Source organism: Orcinus orca, chromosome 8 (genome assembly GCF_937001465.1).
Source record: "Orcinus orca chromosome 8, mOrcOrc1.1, whole genome shotgun sequence".
In the NCBI taxonomy this organism is placed as follows: Eukaryota; Metazoa; Chordata; class Mammalia; order Artiodactyla; family Delphinidae; genus Orcinus; species Orcinus orca.
In genome coordinates, this window is record NC_064566.1 from 14244802 (window position 1) to 14266593 (window position 21792).

Genomic DNA, 21792 nt, shown 5'->3' on the forward strand with positions numbered 1-21792 from the left:
TTTTTGTGTATGGTGTTAGGTAGTGTTCTAATTTCATTCTTCTACGTGTAGCTGTCCAGTTTTCCCAACACCACTTATTGAAGAGGCTGTCTTTTCTCCATTGTATGTTCTTGCCTCCTTTGTCGTCAATTAGGTGCCCATATGTGCATGGGCTTATCTCTGGGCATTCTATCCTGTACCATTGATCTATATTTCTGTTTTTGTGCCAGTACCATACTGTCTTGATTACTGTAGCTTTGTGGTATAGTTTGAAGTCGGGGCACCTGATTTCTTCAGCTCCATTTTTCTGTCTCAAGATTGCTTTGGCTATTCGGGGTCTTTTGTGTTTCCATATGAATTGTAAGATTTTTTGTTTTAATTCTGTGAAGAATGCCTTTGGTAGTTTGATAGGGATTGCATTGAATCTGTAGATTGCTTTGGGTAGTAGAGACATTTTCACAATATTGATTCTTCCAATCCAAGAACATGGTATATTTCTCCACCTATTTGTGTCATCTTTGATTTCTTTCATCAGTGTTTTATAGTTTTGTGAATACAAGTCTTTCACCTCCTTAGGCAGGTTTATTCCTAGGTATTTTATTCTTTTTGTTGCAGTGGTAAATGGGAGTGTTTCCTTAATTTCTCTTTCAGATTTTTCATTGTTGGTGTATAGGAATGCCAGAGATTTCTGTGCATTAATTTTGTATCCTGCAACCTTACCAAATTCATTGATTAGTTCTTGGCATCTTTAGGATTCTCTATGTATAGTATCATGTCATCTGCAAACAGTGACAGTTTTACTTCTTCTTTTCCAGTTTGTATTCCTTTTATTTCTTTTTCTTCTCTGATTGCTGTGGCTAGGACTTACAAAACTATGTTGAATAAGAGTGGTGAGAGTGATCAGACATCCTTGTCTTGTTCCTGATCTTAGTGGAAATGCATTCACTTTTTCACCATTGAGTCTGATGCTTGCTGTGGGTTTGTCGTATATGGCCTTTATTATGTTGAGGTAGCTTTCCTCTATGCCCATTTTCTGCAGAGTTTTTTTTATCATAAATGGGTGTTGAATTTTGTCAGAAGCTTTTTCTGCATCTGTTGAGATGATCATATGGTTTTTATTCCTTAATTTGTTAATGTGGTGTATCACATTGATTGATTTGCGTATATTGAAGAATCCTTGCATCCCTGGGATAAATCGCACTTGATCATGGTGTATGATCCTTCTAGTGTGCTGTTGGATTCTGTTTGCTAATATTGTGCTCAGGATTTTTGCATCTATGTTCATCAGTGATATTGGTCTGTAATTTTCTTTTTTTGTGATATCTTTTTCTGGTTTTGGTATCAGGGTGATGGTGGCTTCGTAGAATGAATTCGGGAGTGTTTCTCCCTCTGCAGTTTTTGGGAAGAGTTTGAGAAGGATCAGTGTTAGCTCTTCTCTTAATGTTTCATAGAAATCACCTGTGAAGCCATCTGGTCCTGGATTTTGTTTGTTGGAAGATTTTTAATTATGGTTTCAATTTCATTACTTGTGATTGATTTGTTTATATTTTCTAATTCTTCCTGGTTCAGTCTTGGAAAATTGTACTTTTCCAGGAATTTGTCCATTTCTTCATGGTTGTCCATTTTATTGGCATATAGTTGTTTGTAGTAGTCTCTTATAATCCTTTTCTGCATGGTTTTTAATTTTGAAAATGTAAATTAGGTTTATGTTTATAGTTTTATATCCACTGTTCTAATATCATTTCAGTATTTACAGAGGGTTTCATAAAATGAATTAGCCATTGGGTCAAGATAAGAATAGTAATGCAAACCCAGTCTGCTAGTTTGCTAGCTGCCACTTGTGTCTGAAGATGGTAATGCTACTGGTGTTTCTTTTGTTTGAATGGACGCATCTGGAAGATGAGCTTGGCCGTAATCAGGATGGCAGCCTTTTACAAGATGGCCTTTCCTTGGCAACTGCATCTCTCCTCTAATGGATGATATAGGCAGGTTTTAAATATCCCAAGTAAGGATAGTTCTGCAACCTCTCTTAGATTGTGATTAGAATTGTTCTGAAATAGAAAAGTGTGTATCTAAGATTTTTCTGGACATCATTCAGATCCTAAGCATGCTATGAACTAGAGCTTGACCCATATGTAACAAGAATGGACTTACTTCTGGGAAACTACCCCTGCCTCCTAAAGTACATTGAAATAGACTGTTGTATTTATAGATTCATAGTTATTCTAGTCATGCAATTTAATCATTTCAACTGGGGCCTTCCATTTTACTTTCCCCCTTCTACAATGAAGTCCGTATTATCTCCTTTATTAATATGTTTCCAATTTGAGTATGTTCTTTTCTTTCTTGTTGGCAACAGTCAAACTATGTTTGCTTTTATTCTTTTAATAAAAAAGTGAATTCTGAAGTTTCATTTAATTTTCTTCTTCTAGACAATTAAATCCCACACAGAAACAGATGAGAAACAAACGGAGAGCCGCACCGTCACTCCACCTACCGCACCCAAACCAAAACGGGAGGAGAACCCTCAGGTAGGCCCAGCCCTCCAAGGCATGGCTCAGTCTATGTGATGCGACTTATTCACAGGCATCATGAGGGACACTTGCTCTCTGAATCACTTGATACCCTTGTCTTGTGCTTTCTCACTATTCAGTAATGTTATTGCCAAATCAGGTTGGCCTGGGACAGATTAAGAGTGTGGTCTTGAGTGTTCGTGAGCTGGCAAACAGGCCTTTCATACGTATGTCACACATTAGACTTGTGTGATTCGTGACCATTGCCCCAGGTATCCCACTGCATTCCTAATGATCATTATGTTTTGTCTGTCTCAGCCAACGTTTAAAAGATGTCCAGTTCACTCAGTTAAGGTCTGTGTTATCGATTACAGTTGTTACACGTGCATTTTTGTTATTACTATTGTATTGCATTAGATCCCCAAATCCCAGATGAATCAGTAGCTCATAAGTAGTTCATTGAAGCATAAAAGTAGGGATGAAAATACTAGCATCTGTACTACAACTTAGGATAGAATTATAAACTTAAATAGCAAACAGAACTGTGGTACAAATATAGAATGTGAATTTGTATGTCCTTAGGCAAGAGATTTTTTAGTTTGATACTTTTGTACAAGCAGCTATAAAAGAAAAATGTGGACAGGTAATATGATGATGAATATATGATAGTTGGATTTTATTAGACCAGCAATCCATTTCCTTCTAATCCTCAGTGCATTCTTTTTAATGAAACCATGTCAAATAGTGGCATAAAGCCATCAAAGCTTCATGTCATTTTTTTGAAGCAGTGATTTATTAAGCCAGTTGAGGTTTTTTTAAAGCAAGTACAAATTATAATACTTTCTGATATGAAATGAATTAATTTTTAATTTGTCTTTAAAGAAGAGACCAAAACTTGAACCTAAAAGAAGTCCTAGTCATGCATATTGCTGAGAAACTTATAATCTGCAAAATTAATGACAAGTATTAGGCTTGGAGAGGGGAAAACAGCAATTAGCAAAATTTCCTTATCAAAAGAAACTACAAGAGGACTTCCCTGGTGGCGCAATGGTTAAGAATCCTCCTGCCAATGCAGGGGACACGGGTTCAAGCCCTGGTCCGGGAAGATCCCAGATGCCGTGGAGCAACTAAGCCTGTGTGCCACAGCTACTGAGCCTGTGCTCTAGAGCCCGCGAGCCACAACTGCTGAGCCCACGTGCCACAACTACTGAAGCCCGCTCACCTAGAGCCCGTGCTGCTCAACAAGAGAAGCCACCGCAATGAGAAGCCCGTGCACCGCAGTAAAGAGTAGCCCCCGCTCGCCGCAACTAGAGAAAGCCCGCGCGCAGCAACAAAGACCCAATGCAGCCAAAAATAAATAAATAAATTTATTTAAAAAAACCAAGAAACTAAGGATATCTTATGTCAGTGGCACAGTGTGGGCAAGCAAGTAGCATCATGTGAAATAACACATATTTCTAATTGGACAGAATCACTGCCATAAAGGGAATAAATTAGTTATTGGCATGTGTGTGATACATAGATAAGGTGAAAGTTCTTGACAACTTTTTATTCTATTTATCACTGAAAATCTGTTCTACAGAAGAGATTTTTTTCCATTTAATAATTCTTTTATGAGCTTGATCTAGACTGGCAAAGATGAGTTGGGTGTGAGTGGCCAAGAAGGATGCTGTTACTTGATTAAAAGAAGGTGCATCTGAATGTCAGTTCACACACTGCTTTATTAACAGAGAACAGTTGGTAGACAGCCTTCTAATCTTAAGTTTTGAAGGAATAGTGAAAATTAGGAACGTAGTTAATTGGCAGCCGCAAAATGTATGCAATGTAGAAAATGGGCAGCACGTCCAAGACGCTTTTCGTTACTGAAGTACTCTGGCTGTCGGGAGGATAGGTGCCCACCCTAGTTTCTGAAATAAGAAATAAAATTAAAACATTTCTTCAGGACTCTGTGGATACCAGTAAAGGACATGTCTGTGTTCTCAAGTGGCTTGTTCAAGGTTATCTTTATAAAACACTCAGTACCTCGAATAGCTTGAACCTATCACTTCAGGCCAGAATACCATGATATTTAAAGTTGAGGGTAAAATGTCAGGATTTTCAAAGACCAAATTGTGGTATGAATAATTCTGCAGGATTATGTCTCCTGACAACTAATGATGTTCCTTATTCATCACCGAGAGAAATGGATGATACGTTATTTGGCATATTTAGCAGCTGCATGCAGTGGTACAGCAGAAAATAAAGGCGTACTTTCCAGACCACATGCAACCAAAGAGCAAAATAGTAATCAATCTGTTGCTCTCTCCATTTTTAAGCATCTAACGTTCCAGCTTTGGAGTACAGTGTTCTGAGCAGTCTGGCTTCTGATGGAGCCCTGAGAGTGGTGGTCAGAGAGAAAGCACTCTATAATTTGTAGGTCCATGGTTGATTGAAAAATCATAGTATTAAGCAGAACCACCTGCTGTCATTCCTAAAACTCACTTAGCTTTGAGTTATTGTCCAATCAGTGGTAGCAAAAATATAAGAACCCCTGACCTGGTGTGACAAATGAAGTACTTAGAATTTGGAGCTTGTTGTGTGGGAGGCTGTTTGTAACCCTCTGTGTGTTTCTACATTGTGAAGTCCTCTTCCCTCCTTGAGAATTTTTCTGGAAAAAACTTAGGTCATTCAAGATACTGATTTCTGCCATTGAGAGAGTGGAAGATATAGGCCCCAGTCCTTCTCTTTTGATCCCTGTAAGATCAGAAAGCTTCCAGAGCGGTTCCATAGCTGCTGAGAGTGGAGGGTGCCCACTCCTTGTTCACCTGAACCCGGCTTCCTTTCACCCACCAGCCATTGGGCTGTCTTTCCCCAGGAGTCTAAGTAGGAACATGCAGCTGACTTTGCGAGAACCCACACTGAAGTATATTCTTCTTTTGTTTCTCTGGCACAGAAACTTGCCTTCATGGTGTCTCTGGGGTTGGTAACACATGACCATCTAGAAGGTAAGAGAAGATATTCATGGTGCTACCTTGCTTCTGGCCCAGGGCTTTGTTCTTGAAAATGTTGTTTGATTTATTGTTAGAACTGAAAATTGGAACACAAGCAGAGTATGATTCAACCAGTATGGACTCTTTTTTTGGAGTAAACTTACCTTCCTTCTATGTAATGTTCAGCCCCTCTCCTTCCTATCATTATTTATCCACACTACTGTCCTGGGGAAGCTCCCTAGTTGCCTGCATTAAGGTGACTTCCGTTCACTTAGAGAAACTTTTTTTTTCCCTGGCAGCATAAAGTAGCAAATGCCCCTCTGACAAGTCTTTGTCTGTATTTTTCAGTCACTCTAGATTATTGGAATCTTAAGAATAGTTGCAAAGCTATACCTGTTCTAGTGATTTAATTCAAGAATGGTGAACTATGATTACTCAATCTAGGTCTGTGGGTAAAGTTCATCCACACCTATATTACAGTGATCTAAAAATAAATCAGGAAACTTTTACAAGTGTTGTCTACTGTTAAGCTCTCAATCACAGAGAGCCACACTGTAGGACAGCAGGGCCTTGCTTTCCAAGAGGTGAGAGTGGATGGTCCTTCATGTTTGCTCCCAGCAGCGGGATTCCCTTCGCTGAGGCTGCAGTGAAACCGAGAGACTTACTCTCGTTTCTAACTTGTCATGGGAAACCCAATAAGTAAACGATGAGGTTACGTTGGGGGGGGTCCTTCATACCTTTCTTCTAATCCAGACCTTTTGCTTTCCCAAGAAATCCAAAGCAAGCGGCAAGAACGAAAAAGAAGAACGACAGCAAATCCAGTGTACAGTGGCGCGGTCTTTGAGCCAGAGGTATTCCTGGCCAGCACTTGGCCATTCCCTCACGTCTCCAGTTTTATTTAGGACTTGCTCAGCACCTCCCGTCTGAAAAGCTGCTTACGAGCAGTACCCTGATTGTGCTTGGCCAGCTCTGTAAAATGATGGCTTTTTCTCTGGCTGAGGACATTATTTCATCTTTATTATTTGCTGTTTCCCCCTTAGTTTTTTCCTGAAGTTTAAGTAGATACAAACCTACCTTAAAAATTTAACTCATCCTGTCATCTGAACACAACTTTCTTCTGAAGCAGAGACGTACCTCTCTGGAATATTCTTTCAGAGCCAAGTACATACGATAAATCCAGTTATCACTGAGACCTTTGGGTGACTAGCACTAACTAGTTGGCATGTTGACAGGCATGCTGTGCTTGGTCTTTGGCTTGTACCGGGATTAGTAGTAACCATGCTATTCAACCAGTCACCTTTCTTTCTTCAATCCCGAAAGCGTAAGAAGAGCGCAGTCACGTACCTGAACAGTACAATGCATCCTGGGACCCGGAAGAGAGGTGAGTACCTTTTTTGTATCTCTCCCTTGCTGTTGCTTTTGCTTTCTGTGTTGTGTTTCTTTCCCCTCCCTCCTCCCATTGTCCTAGAGCCTAACTCCTATATCCCTTGAATATAGTTTTGTTGTTGTTCTCTGAGAATGGGGGGAAAAGAGAGTGAGATCTCTTATGAGAGTTCTGTAGACTGAATCAAAAGCTCCCCTTCCTGGGATTCGGGCAAAGCTGGCTGAGGGGAATGGCTCATTGCAGGATTTCTGCCCCAGGCCCCTCAGGCTGTTGACGAATAGCACAATGAACAGAACACCCTGTAAAAGGGAGCATTTTAGCATCATTGAGCACAACAGAGCACTGGTGTTGCCAAGGCGTTCTTAGTAGTGTCTAAGTTGTCCTGATGCCAGTGAGGACAGAGCACGACTCTTAAGCTTCTGTGAGCTGCAGACTTTGCAGGAAGGAGAGAGGTAGCCACACTGAGAATTTTGAATCTATGAGAAGAGAGCACCTGCAACTAAAGAAGAAAACATCACTGTCGAAACAGGCTTCCCAAAGCAGAAATTCCTAAAGAGCTCCGTCCCCCAGTTTCAGACCTTCCAGGGCGGGCATTCCACCTCACTCTCAGGTCAGCAACTGCCTTCACCATGCAGGTCGAAACAGGTCTTAATAGCTCAGAGTTTGAGCTTATAAACAAGGCTCTGAAATGGTTCTTTGATGTCAGTAATACATCCCAAGGTCCTTTTCTCCACGTGATAATGTGTCCTTGAATTACAGTTCCAGGCTAGAAAGGTTGCAGAGTGAGCGGAGTAGCATGCTAATTTTTGTGTATGCACAGCAATCTCAGAGCCATTGGAAGCTTAGGAGGTCATCCCGACCCTCTGTCTGCCTTAGGGAGGGCTAGCACTGTACCGGTGGTACAGTGGTTACCGTCTCTTCCCCTCAGAGAGATAGCACACCCACGCTAGTGTTTCATCAGCCCCTCCTTCAAGAAGCCAAAACATATTTAGATGGGTATCCCTAAGTCACTGTTTCATATTGATTCCTGGGCCACAGTAACCAGTGTCATGGGTTATCTTTTGTTGTTTTATTTTGTTTGGGGTTGTTTTAGTGACCTCTGACACAGTCCTCAGAAAGGAGCCCCCAGCCAGAAGCCACGGTTAATTGACCTGCTAGTGGACAGCATCTGCTGGGAGGATAGGGGTTAAATGAGCCAGAAAGACCTTGGCATCTCTTGCCAAGGTCAGAGGATGAAAGCCTGCATTCACAATGCCTAGGACGTGCCTTCTGTGGGTAAACAAAGAGCATTTATCTTCCACTTACCCTTCTAGCAGCGCTAAATACCCTAGAAAAGGCAAACCAGTACGATCTGTCTTTGTACTGCACACAGTGCCGGTTTAACACAGATAGGTAATGTTTGTGTAATATCTGACAGAATCATGACTCCTGTGCATAATTCCAATATAAATTATAACTGTTGGCAAAGTCATGATCCCACGTACCATCCAACAGTGCTCGTAGGCAGTTGTGTACCTCTCCGGCTCTTTTTTTGCCTATGGTGTGCTGGGCATACACTTTTGATCACTTACAGCTTAGAAGCTATGACCTTTGGCCCTTAGAAGACAAGGACCCTGACTTAGATATATCATAAGGCAAGAGTGGTTGACCTGGACTTCCCATACGCATTAGGGCCCACTTGTAGATTCTCTGTAGCCATGAGGTTTGATTCAAAATGCTTCTGCTCAAATCAGCTCTTTCTGGTAGCTGTTGCTGATGACAGGGCTTTTCCTGAGACTTTGGAACACCCCAGTTCTAAGACATGTAGTTCACTGGAATGTTTGTGATGGAAAGCAGGGAGATGATTTTTGATCAACTGGGAAGGGTATCTGAGTCCAGACTTACTTAAATTCACTGTTAAGCCCAGAAGGTCTTTTTAGCTCTTAGGTTCCAGCTACTCCCAGAACATATGTCTTCCTAGCTCTGCCAGAAGGGGTAAGAATAGTTAACTTGAATTTTGCCTCCTCCCTTTGCCTTTCTCTACCCTCACAAGCAATGAAGTAACCAAAATGTGGGCAGGAGAGAAGAGGAAAAGCAGAGATCCTCAGCCAGTCTGTTTGTGGGAACTGAGAATCACTAATATTATTATAAGAATAACGATTGCAGAAAAACCTTAGGAGACAATATGTAAAAGATATGGAAAAAGAAAATAAATTCTTCTCCCTGGCCTTGGCTCCTGTTGGGCTTTGATATCTTGTTCTCCCGTTAGAAATCTCAAATTGTCATAGTTGAGGAACGTCTCTATAATCTGCCCAAGGCGAAGACCTTTAACATAACCCAGTATCTCCTGTCATTCTCTGAGGCTCTCTTATCCTCCCTTCGACACTCATGCATTTGTTTCGAATGACATTTAAATCTTTGCTTCTTTTCCTCTCTTTGGGACTGTTGTATTAACCTTCTCTCTGCTACCTCACTTCCTTTTCCATGCTAGCCAATGAGGAACACTGGCCAAAGGTATGTAAGATCATTTTTCCCCCTTTCTTTCCCTCCCCCTTTTTTCCCTTTTGTTCCCTTTTCTCGGTCTGTAGGTCGTCCTCCAAAATACAATGCAGTGCTGGGGTTTGGAGCCCTAACCCCAACATCCCCCCCATCCAGTCATCCTGACTCCCCTGAAAATGAAAAGACAGAGACCACATTCACTTTCCCTGCACCTGTTCAGCCTGTGTCCCTGCCCAGCCCCACCTCCACAGACGTAAGTAACTTGGGAAAAGCTCACTCTCTTTCTCAGAGCTTAAATCGGGGAAACCGTTATCATATGTTGTCTCCTTACCAGTTGCATCTCCTTGACTAACCCTGGAACAGCAGTAATCCCTACAGGACACTGTGGGCCACGTAAGGCAGCTTTCTGCTGGGGTCCCAGGTCCTGCCATGTCCTTGAGAATCATATTAAAGACCACATTAGGAGGCTCAGTCAGGGTTTTCAAAGTCTGGAATTTATCTGCGGTGAAGGAGTTCTCAGGAAGGGGGATGGGGTGGGGAAGTCAGGTCGTATAACTGAGAGGTGTGCAGGTGTCTGTCGTCAGTTTGGGGAGGTGGGGATAATGACCAAAGGTGTACATTCGCCTAGCAGTCCGTGTTTCCTGCTTCAAGTAAAATTCAAGACAACTTTTCCGAAAAGCAACTTTATTCATCAGAATTGGTCAGAAACAGGCTCCTGAAAAAAGCATCAGATGCTTAGTAGCCCTTCCCCCAGAGGCTGCAGGAGTGCAAACTAGTGCCCTCTTTTTAAATGAGCGCTTACAAAGCGGTGAATTCACTCAACAAATACTGAGCACTGCCCTGCTGAGCATGCACTGTTGTTGAGACTGGGGACAGAACAGGGAACAGAACCAGCTCCTTGCCCTCAGGGAGCTCGTATTGCACGGCCAGAGGCAGGTGATAAGCAAATGAACATTTAAATGTCAGGTCATGATAAGTGCTGTGAAAAAAAACTTGACACAGAATCAGGGGCATAAGGAGTTACAGCAGGAGGTTGCTGTTTTATGAAGAGTGGTAAGAGACAGCCTCTCTGGTGGGAATGGAGTATGTTGGAGTATCTGGGGCGGGGAAGAGCATTCCACGCAGAGGGAACAGCAGTGCAGAAGCCCTGCTCGTTGGAGGAAGTGTATATGGCGTAGAGAAGAAGGGCTTGGTGGGCAGGCAGGAGCAGTGGGAGAGGAGACCTCAGAGGGCAGGGCCCGTCTCGCAGGGTCTTGTAGCTTTTACTCTGAGTGAGATGGGAGATGCTCCAGAGTTTTAAGTAGAGGAGTGACGTTACTTTTCACTTTTTATTTTGAAAATTTCCAAACCTACAGAAAAGTTGCAACAACAACACAAGGAAGGAATATATACCCTCCTCCTAGATTCACCGATTGTTACAATTTCGCCACATGTGCTACTTCCCACCACCACACGCTTGTTTTGCTGATCTAGTTAAGAAGTTGAAGACATCATGAATCTTCACCCAAAATACTTCCGTGTATATCTCCTAAAAACAAAGACAGTCTCTGACGTAGCCACAATGCAGTTATGAAATTGAGGAAATTTAATATGACAAAACATTATTTGTATAGTATACAGCCCATCTTCAGATTTCTCCAATTATCTCAATAAATGCCTGAGTGGCACTTTGTTTTTTCTGCTCCAGGATCCAACCCAAGATCACTCTTGACATTAATTTTTATGGTGTTTTGTCTTTAGTCTCCTTACTCTGGAACAGTTTCTCAGCCTGTCTTTGTCCTTCGTGACACTGACATTTTTTAAAAGATAGGCCAGTTGCTGTATAGAGTGTCCCTCCATTTGGATGATCTGATTGTTTTCTCAAGAATAGATTCAGGGTATGCATTTTTGTAGGAGCACCAAATACCTGATGATGCACTGATTCTCAGTGCATCACAAGAGGCACATGTTGTCCATCTGTCCCATTGTTGGTGATATTAGCTTTCATCTCTTAAGATAGACTCAATCAGATATCTCTAATCCTAAAGATGCCTGTTTCCTTAGGTGAAGATAGTGACGAGTCTATAAAAATATCCAGTTCCCCAGCAAACTTAGTGGTTTTAGCAGCCTTTGAAGGTTCTTACCTGCATTTATTTTTTTTTTAACATCTTTATCGGCATATAATAGCTTTACAATGGTGTGTTAGTTTCTGCTGTATAACAAAGTGAATCAGCTGTACTTATACATATATCCCCATATCCCCTCCCTCTTGCGTCTCCCTCCCACCCTCCCTATCCCACGCCTCTAGGTGGTCACAAAGCACCGAGCTGATCTCCCTGTGAGATGCAGCTGCTTCCCACTAGCTATTTATTTTACATTTGGTAGTGTATATATGTCCATGACACGCTCTCACTTCGTCCCAGCTTACCCTTCCCCCACCCCGTGTCCTCTAGTCCACTCTCTACGTCTACATCTTTATTCCTGTCCTGCCCCTAGATTCTTCAGAGCCTTTTTTTTTTTTTAGATTCCATATATATGTGTTAGCACACGGTATTTGTTTTTCTCTTTCTGACTTACTTCACTCTGTATGACAGACTCTATGTCCATCCATCTCACTACAAATAACTCAACTTCGTTTCTTTTTATGGCTGAGTAATACTCCATTGTATATTTGTGCCACATCTTTATCCATTCATCTGTCGATCGATACTTAGGTCGCTTCCATGTCCTTGCTATTGTAAACAGTGCTGCAGTGAACATTGTGGTACATGACTCTTTTTGAATTACGGTTTTCTCAGGGTATATGCCCAGTAGTGGGATTGTGGGGTCGTATGGTAGTTCTCTTTTTAGTTTTTTTTTTAAAGAAGATGTTGGGGGTAGGAGTTTATTAATTAATTAATATTTATTTTTGCTGTGTTGCGTCTTCATTTCTGTGTGAGGGCTTTCTCTAGTTGTGGCAAGTGGGGGCCACTCTTCATCGTGGTCCGCGGGCCTCTCACTATCGCGGCCTCTCTCGTTGCAGAGCACAGGCTCCAGACTCGCAGGCTCAGTAGTTGTGGCTCACGGGCCTAGTTGCTCCATGGCATGTGGGATCCTCCCAGACCAGGGCTCGAACCTGTGTCCCCTGCATTAGCAGGCAGATTCTCAGCCACTGCGCCACCAGGGAAGCCCCTCTTTTTAGTTTTTTAAAGAACCTCCATACTGTTCTCCATAGTGGCTGTATCAATTTACATTCCCACCAACAGTGCAAGAGGGTTCCCTTTTCTCCACACCCTCTCCAGCATTTATTGTTTGTAGACTTTTTGATGATGGCCATTCTGACCGGTGTGAGGTGATACCTCGTTGTAGTTTTCATTTGCATTTCTCTAATGATTAGTGATGTTGAGTATCCTTTCATGTGTTTGTTGGCAATCTGTATATCTTCTTTGGAGAAATGTCTGTTTAGGTCTTCTGCCCATTTTTGGATTGGGTTGTTTGTTTTTTTGATATTGAGCTGCACGAGCTGCTTGTATATTGTGGAATTTAATCCTTTGTCATTTGCTTCATTTGCAAATATTTTCTCCCATTCTGAGGGTTGTCTTTTCATCTTGTTTATGGTTTCCTTTGCTGTGCAAAAGCTTTTAAGTTTCATTAGGTCCCATTTGTTTTTCTTTTGTTTGTTTTTATTTCCCTTTCTCTAGGAGGTGGGTCAAAAACGATCTTGTTGCGATTTATGTCATAGAGTGTTCTGCCTATGTTTTCCTCTAAAAGTTTTATAGTGTCTGGCCTTACATTTAGGTCTTTAATCCATTTGGAGTTTATTTTTGTGTATGGTGTTAGGGAGTGTTCTAATTTCATTCTTTTACATGTAGCTGTCCAGTTTTCCCAGCACCACTTATTGAAGAGGCTGTCTTTTCTCCATTGTATATTCTTGCCTCCTTTATCAAAGAGAAGGTGACCATATGTGCCTGGGTTTATCTCTGGGCTTTCTATCCTGTTCCACTGATCTGCATTTCTTTTTTGGTGCCAGTACCATACTGTCTTGATTACTGTAGCTTTGTAGTATAGTCTGAAGTCCGGGAGCCTGATTCCTCCAGCTCTGTTTTTCTTTCTCAAGATTGCTTTGGCTATTCAGGGTCTTTTGTGTTTCCATACAAATTGTGAAATTTTTTGTTCTAATTCTGTGAAAAATGCCATTGGTAGTTTGATAGAGATTGAATTGAATCTGTAGGTTGCTTTGGGTAGTATAGTCATTTCCACAATGTTGATTCTTCCCGTCCAACAACATGGTATATCTCTCCATCTGTTTGTATTATCTTTAAGTTCTTTCATCAGTGTCTCATAGTTTTCTGCATACAGGTCCTTTGTCTCCTTAGGTAGGTTTATTCTTAGGTATTTTATTCTTTTTGTAGCAGTGGTAAATGGGAGACTTTCCTTAATTTCTCTTTCAGATTTTTCATCATTAGTGTATAGGAATGCAAGAGATTTCTGTGCATTAATTTTGTATCCTGCTCCTTTACCAAATTCATTGATTAGCTCTAGTAGTTTTCTGGTAGCATCTTTAGGATTCTCTGTGCATAGTGTCATGTCATCTGCAAACAGTGACAGTTTTACTTCTTTTTTTTCCAATTTGCATTCCATTTCTTCTTCTTCTCTGATTGCTGTGGCTAAAACTTCCAAAACTGTGTTGAATAGTAGTGGTGAGAGTGGGCAAGCTTGTCTTTTTCCTGAGCTTAATGGAAATGGTTTCAGTTTTTCACCACTGAGAATGATGTCGGCTGTGGGTTTGTCATATATGGCCTTTATTATGCTGATGCCTACTTTCTGGAGGGTTTTTATCATAAATGGGTGTTGAATTTTGTCGAAAGCTTTTTGTGCATCTATTGAGATGATCATATGGTTTTTACCCTTCAATTTGTTAATATGTTGTATCACATTGATTGATTTGCGTATATTGAAGAATCCTTGCATCCCTGGGATAAACCCCCCTTGATCATGGTGTATGATCCTCTTAATGTGCTGTTGGATTCTGTTTGCTAGTATTTTGTTGAGGATTTTTGTATCTGTGTTCAACACTGATACTGGCCTGTAGTTTTCTTTGTTTGTGACATCATTGTCTGGTTTTAGTATCAGGGTGATGGTGGCCTCATAGAATGAGTTTGGGAGTGTTCCTCCCTCTGCTATATTTTGGAAGAGTTTGCGAAGGATAGGTGTTAGCTCTTCTCTAAATGTTTGATAGAATTCGCCTGTGAAGCCATCTGGTCCTGGGCTTTTGTCTGTTGGAAGATTTTTAATCCCAGTTTCAATTTCTCTGCTGGTGATTGGTCTGTTTATATTTTCTATTTCTTCCTGGTTCAGTCTCAGAACGTTGTACTTTTCTAAGGATTTGTCCATTTCTTCCAGGTTGTCCATTTTATTGGCATAGAGTTCCTTGTATTAATCTCTCATGATTCTTTGTATTTCTGCAGTGTCAGTTGTGCCGTCTCCTTTTTCATTTCTAATTGTGTTGATTTGAGTCTTCTCCTTTTTTTTCTTGATGAGTCTGGCTAAAGGTTTATCAATTTTGTTTATCTTCTCAAAGAACCAGCTTTTACTTTTATTGATCTCTGCTATTGTTTTCTTCATTTCTTTTTCATTTATTTCTGAGCTGATGTTTATGATTTCTTTCCTTCTGCTAACTTTGGGGGTTTTTTGTTCTTCTTTCTCTTAATTGCTTTACGTGTAAAGTTAGGTTGTTTATTTGAGATGTTTCTTGAGGTAGGATTGTATTGCTATAAGCCTCCCTCTGAGAACTGCTTTTGCTGCATCGCATAGGTTTTGGGTCATCGTGTTTTCATTGTCATTTGTTTCTAGGTATTTTTTGATTTCTCTTTGATTTCTTCAGTGATCTCTTGGTTATTTAGTAGTGTGTTGTTTAGCCTCCATGTGTTTGTGTTTTTTACAGCTTTTTCCCTGTAATTGATATCTAGTCTCATAGCGTTGTGGTCGGAAAAGATACTTGATACGATTTCAATTTTCTTAAATTTACCAAGGCTTGATTTGTGACCCAAGATATGATCTGTCCTGTGCATTTATTATTTTTAAGGCGTTTGCAAAATTGGCTTGGATTTTAGAGTGATCACTGTGTCTGACAACGGAGAAGAGACTGTGGGGAGGATAGGATGGGAGCAGGAAGACCAGTTAGGAGGCTGTTGCAGTCATCCTGGGAAGAGCTCACGATGACTTGGCCCGATTGAATGGCAGAAGTAGAGATGGAAAAAACTGATGGGGTCTGCATATATTTTGAAGAGCCAGCAGAATTAGATAAGGGGATGTGAGAAAAAGAGAATAGCCAAAGGTTTTGGCCTAAACAACTGAAAGGATAAAGCTGCCATTTACTGGAAGATGAGCAGGTTTGAGGAGGGAAACCAAGAGTTACATTTTGTGCACATCCCAGTTCTTTTGTGAATTACAGAGCTTGTCTTTAGGATCGTCTTCAGGTAAAATCCCTTGAACTTGAAGCTTCTTAGTACTTAATAATTAGGTCTACCCCTCTCCAAAGAGCAAAAGCATACCGTATGCACATCCTGAGTTACGGTTCCAGAAACAACAAAGGAAGTGTCATCTTCGGAGGACCAGGGTCATAGAAGAGTTCTCGGGCAGGTTTCCTTCCTTGGACAATAGCTAGTGGCTACAGACCCAGTCTTGCTCTCAAGATTCAGCATTGGTTTTTGGCATTAGTGATTGACACAGGTTTTCTACCTGTCCTGTTAATGAGCACCAGGAGTCCCTGTCAGAAACTTTGTTTGCACCAAAGATTATCTCCGTTTTCCTCAGTTGAAGCATTGCCGAGGTATTGCCAGCTCATGGCTTCCTGGTAGGGATCCTTTGCAAGGCGATGCACAGATGCTGGGGAACAGATGATTGTGGGTCTGCAAGTGAGTGTCTTCCCTAAAGATGTTGTTTTTCCTTTTTGTGACTTTTGGCTGAGGAGGTTTATGATTTTCTTTGAGAGACTGAACCCGAAGGATCCACTCGGATCAAATCACCAACTAAATGCTTTTGCCAGGTTTCCTCTTAAAATGGAAACTTTGTTCTTTTCAGGAATCGAAAGGTAAAAGAAAGCTTTTCTAAAACCATTAAATATGTTGAGAACTTTCTCGGTTAAACCTAGTGGAATGGATTTTCTTTAAAGATAATTGACTTCTACTTTTACAGTGTCCCAACAGTGGCAGTGATTAAAATCAACACACAGGGCTCTGTGTTTGCTGCTGGGTAGCGTAAGCCCCAGCAATGTTAATTAAACAATCACAGTTGAGAGGCAGACATTTCCTGGGGATCAGTAACCATCTAGAAGGAGTTGGTAATATAAGACCCAGCCAGTCACTAATCTTTAGGATGTATCTTGTTGCCACTATCATCATTTTTATGGGAAGGGAAGATATGTTGACACAGTTATAAAATTTGTTTAGCAGATGATGAAGTTGCAATTGATACAGCCAGGGTGTTTCCAAAAAACATACATCTTTAGCTCCCAGCAAAGGATTGTGGGTCAGCCATCATTCAACTTACTATTTGGTTTATGGTAGTAATTTGGTCAGTCACCAAAGCCTAACCCTTTGGACCTGGTGCAGCAACTCTGTGGGACTTCCTCTGCTCTCTTTAAGCAAAGAACCAATTCTGCATGGATGAAATACATATCTTGGCATTTTATATTCATTTCTTTGGGCAGTAGTTCTCAATCTGTGGTCTGGGTATGATACTGAGACTCTTACAGGGGGTCAAAATATAAAATATAATTTTATGTATTTTAAAATATAATATCAATCAAAATATAAAATCAAAAATATTTTCATGATAATACCAAAATATTCTTTGCCATTTTCATTCTCATTTTCTCAAAAGTAGGACAGTGGGGTTTTCCAGGTACTACATGATAAGTGGTGATAGCACTCTGAGGGCTAACTGAATGTGCCCTTGTGTGTTCTTGGATTTTAACATTCTTCAATACATGATTTTTGTAACTTCCTGTGATTCTGTTATTTATTTCAAAATAAAAAAGTTTTAAAACTTCTAGTACAATAAATAGCAATAGATTCAACTCACCTAAGCAAAAGCACTTTGAGGTGGTTAGTAATTTTAAGTGTTACTAAGGGGTCCTGACACTGAAAAGATTATGAACTGCTGCTACAGGATATGTAAATAGGATAGAAGTTTTCTTTCCTTTAGGAAATTGAAAGAAATTATTTAACCTTTATTTTATGTACTCTCCACCTTCCACTTCCTGATGTTCTCCTTACTCTGGAGCAAAGGAAAGTGAGCAGAGCTCTTTACCCAACAAATAAGATAGGTATTTGGAATAAGATGTCCAGTTTGTCTCATTTACTTCATCAGTGATAATTGTACCTGTGGTTCGTGTAAAAGAGTTTCTGAAGCCATAAAATTATTATAAACTTATTAAAGATGCAGACTTACAACATGGGGCGAAGGTTCAAAAAAGACTAGGTCTCTAGAGGAGAGCCACCCTCAGGCTGATTTTAAGAAGAAAGTCACAGTTAATCTAGGGATGAAACCTTAACATCTTTCGGTGCCTTGAAGTTACACTGTTAGGCTGCATTCTTATGTAGTATTCTTACACATGTACTAAGTATCTTATTTTTTGACTGCCCAGAGGTAACATTGTCTTACTAAAAGAGATTAACATCCATCCACACTTTGAAGTAGCTTACAACTTTTTGCAGCCAGTTTTCTGGGCCACCAGATACCCTAGATATGTAGATACTGCCAGATAGTTCCTTTCCTTTCCTTTGGATAGAAATAGTAGGTCTGGGAAGATATGTTCCTTTCAGCAATCATGGTTGAAGGGTTATATCATAGAAAGGAAGAACTGGGCATCGCTTTCTGTATCATTGCTTCTTGTGCAAAATTTCTGTATTAGGCCTTCTGTCAGAATAGCCTGGAATTCTAAAACAACACATTGGAAGTGAAAAGGCCGGGGTCTCCTCCAAGCTGAGGTGCTGCCTTGTTAGTTAACCTCTGGCCTGACCCTTCAGTCTTCCCTTTCCTGGTGTCCTTATCAACAGCGTTAATCCTGTTTAGAGAACAGGCCAGGGATTGACTTACTGAAAAACACCTCTTTAATACCTCGTGTTTTTTTAATATGTTCTGTCCAAATTTTAAATAGATCTGCTTTTTTCTGATGGTGCCTTTTGTTGAGAGGGCTCCCACAGACTCGCCTGAGTACCAGAACCATCACTCATGGAGGCGGGAGAGACTAGCAGAGTGCACTTAGGCTGCTCTTCTTTATCTATCTGGTGAAGCATTTTACAGGGAGGAATAAAGCCTCCCGGAATAGAACGGTCCATTGAACAGCAAATGCCAAATACTGGTTTTAAGAGAACACTCTCAGCTGTTTGGCTTTTTTAATTCTTCATGTTAGAAAACTCATAGGAGTTTACTTTGCTCCTGACTTAATACTTTCCTGTTTGAACTTTGGCTATAGTTTTTCTCCCAGAGCAAGTAAAGAGTTTAGCGAAAACCTCCATTTCTTGTCTGTCTTCTTTCCCATTGATGATGGGAAATGATGAATGGATTTCAATGTCTTTAAACTTTATGATTTGTGAGTTGGACTGTACCAAAACTTAAATGCTGAGTTATCACCTGTAAAGCTAATTTTGGCCTAGGTGACCCCACAGTTACAGTTGCTTGTAAACTCTACTTTAAGGTTAAGAATACTAGCCCCACCTGGGGAACCTCAACTCTATAGAGCAGGCTTGCACCGTTGGTAATTTCTGCTTTTCTTGAACACTCTTGCAATGAGTTGGAGGGGCACAGCTGATTGTCCGAAAACATTTATATGTATCCAGAATGTGCACGTTAACATTCCAATTTTACCTTTTTGTCCTTTCTCTTACCTTTCCTCTCAATTTCATAGGGTGATATCCATGAGGATTTTTGCAGTGTTTGCAGAAAAAGTGGCCAGTTGCTGATGTGTGACACGTGTTCCCGTGTATATCATCTGGACTGCTTGGACCCTCCTCTGAAAACGATTCCCAAGGGCATGTGGATCTGTCCCAGATGTCAGGACCAGGTACTGTGGGTGGGTCAGAAAGGGTGAGGGACAGAGGAGGAGAAGGACCTCCTTTCCCCTCTAAGCTGAGGGAATGGCTGAGTCTCTTTCCTCTCCAGTAGTTCTCCGAGCCACATCTGCCCTGTTCACAGCACAGCACTCACCCCCACAGCATCCCTCCTCTCAGAGGTTCTCTGTTCATGAGGCAGTGACTCATGTACAGGTGGAGAGACCCTAACTGCTTCCCTCTATCTGAAATGACTTATCTTTTCATTACCTTTACCCTTAAAAGTCCATAAGACTGTCTGCCTCATTCTCTAAAAATGGTCCAAACTCAGCATATGCTTGAAACTCTGGAAATAAAATCCTTAAAGGGAACTGCCCAATTGATCATTTAATTCAAATAAGAGCAGTTTTACTTTTAACCTGTGTCATCATCAGGATCAGAGAACTAACTATAAAAGTACTGTCTTAATATTTCATGGATTTGAAAGAAGAGAAAGCCTCTTCCCTCCCTTTTCTGTTTAGTTTCTGATTTTTTATTTAAACTATCCATGTATCTTTATGTCTTTATGTTTTTATTATAAGCTGTCTTGAGACCTTTTTGGAAGTAGGCAAAAGTATAAATATTACATAGATAATAAGCCCAGTAGCTCAGCAAGCTTTGGGGTCCTGCTCGGTTCTTTGGAATCCTGAGTTGAGGGAATTCTGGTTTTCCCCTTTAAATCTTGGTCCTCACCCTTACTGTCTCCATGATGTAGCAGAGACAGTTCTCTCTGTTCTCTTCCTGATGCTGCTTTGTGACCCTCTGATAATCTTCTACTCGGGGTCTAGATTATACTTCAGTACTTGGAGCTGATACTTAATTTCCTTGGTCAGGCTGTCTTTGAGGCACATATAAGCTAAAATTGCGACAGGCAGCCCATGTCGGGTGAAGGACGAAGCTGCCAGTGGCTGCTGCCATTAGGCAGACCTGCAGCTTGTGTGCTGATGTTTCTGATGGTTGGGAGTAGTTGGGGGTCGTGTAGCAGGCATGAAAAGATGGGAATGCCTAGCCAGCTGCCAGCCTCTTTCTAAGCCAGGGCTCAGGTGGCTTGGCCCTTCCTGCCATTGACCCTCATTCTTTCAGGCTGATAAACTGGGACTTTGTAGTCCAGAAACTATAGACCAGGGTTTTGCAACACTGCCACCGTAAATCCTTCCTGGATTTTGTCTGCCAATAGCTACAGACACTGTTGCTTGTTACTACACAGTGGATGTGTGTTTATATATCTTTCTCAAGGGTAAAATTCTAAAAATCTTTTCAGATGCTGAAGAAGGAAGAAGCAATTCCATGGCCTGGAACTTTAGCAATTGTTCATTCCTATATTGCCTATAAAGCAGGTAAAGAATTATCCATACTGCCTTTTGTATAAGCCTCCCTTTGTTTAAAAAAAAAAACAGACAAGTACTAGGAGACAGTATTTGTTTTGTTTTCAAAAGGAACTATAAAGTTAAAAATGAAAAGCTTTTATTGAACGAAATAAAAAGTTTGTTGTAGCACTTCCTTGGGGGGGAAAAATGAGAAGTGATATTTATGTAAAGCCAGGCCCAAGCCAGGGACAGTTTTCTTAGCGTCCCTTTACATATAAAAGGGAGAGTCTTAGTGGGCAGGTTCTGTGCACTGGCTGTGGGGCTTGGGGAGCTTTGGGGAAGATATCTTCTTTAGCAAGCCTTCTGAACATGGCGGCCTTTTCAAAGAATTTATTGTCAAAAACAAGTTCCTTTTTCTTTTTTCCCAGCAAAAGAAGAAGAAAAACAGAAATTACTTAAATGGAGTTCAGATTTAAAACAAGAACGAGAACAACTAGAGCAGAAGGTGAAACAGCTCAGCAATTCTATAAGTGTAAGTAAACCTCATGCTTTCGGTGAGAGGTACAGAGGTACAGAACTTTCTGTGTACATAACAGTACATGTGGCTCTCAAGCGCTGATTCATTCCTTCAGCTTATTAACACTGTTAACCTGGGTGGTTGCAGTTTGCTTCCAGTTAGAGTTCGGCCCTCAGGTACAGGTGGCCATTTGGTATACGGTGCCTTAGCCAAGCTCTGGAACATCCTCTTGGCTTTGACCTGAGAGAAGATTTTCAGTCTTCTGGCTGAAGAGATCAAGTAGCAACTGCAGCAGCCTAGCCAGCACCCCTGCGTGCTCCTGAGTGTGTTTGGGAGGAGTGTGGAGCCGCCTGACACACACCAGGCCCCCGCGTGTAATTCTTCCCAGTCGCCCTAGCTAGTGGGTCCATCTGCATGGCTCTTTCCTCCCGCCCCTCTTCCATGCCCTGCTGATTGCCTCTCCAGGTTTATCTGACCAGCCTGAGAAAGAGCGCTTTCTAGAGACAAGTACTGGAAGTAAATACTACCCCTGGCTGACCAGGTGGGAAAGGGGTTTGTGTTTGCAGCAGGGATTCAGAGGCTCCTCCTGACAG

General features: G+C 41.2%; 1 protein-coding gene across 34 annotated transcripts in view; it reads left to right on the forward strand.

Annotated features, from left to right (window-relative positions):
* Positions 1-21792, forward strand: part of PHF21A (PHD finger protein 21A) — a 194510-nt gene that overhangs the window by 167028 nt on the left and 5690 nt on the right. For 29 of the 34 annotated variants that reach the window (XM_049713200.1, XM_049713199.1, XM_033411374.2 and 26 more), the window contains 8 exons: positions 2412-2510; positions 5425-5476; positions 6233-6312; positions 6782-6842; positions 9413-9576; positions 19195-19350; positions 20637-20712; positions 21111-21214. In XM_049713200.1, the coding sequence (XP_049569157.1) occupies positions 2412-2510; positions 5425-5476; positions 6233-6312; positions 6782-6842; positions 9413-9576; positions 19195-19350; positions 20637-20712; positions 21111-21214 (792 nt within the window). Of the gene's footprint in view, positions 1-2411; positions 2511-5424; positions 5477-6232; positions 6313-6781; positions 6843-9315; positions 9339-9412; positions 9577-19194; positions 19351-20636; positions 20713-21110; positions 21215-21792 lie in introns of all 34 variants that reach the window. The other 5 variants (XM_049713201.1, XM_033411519.2, XM_033411497.2 and 2 more) reach the window with 1 other exon arrangement.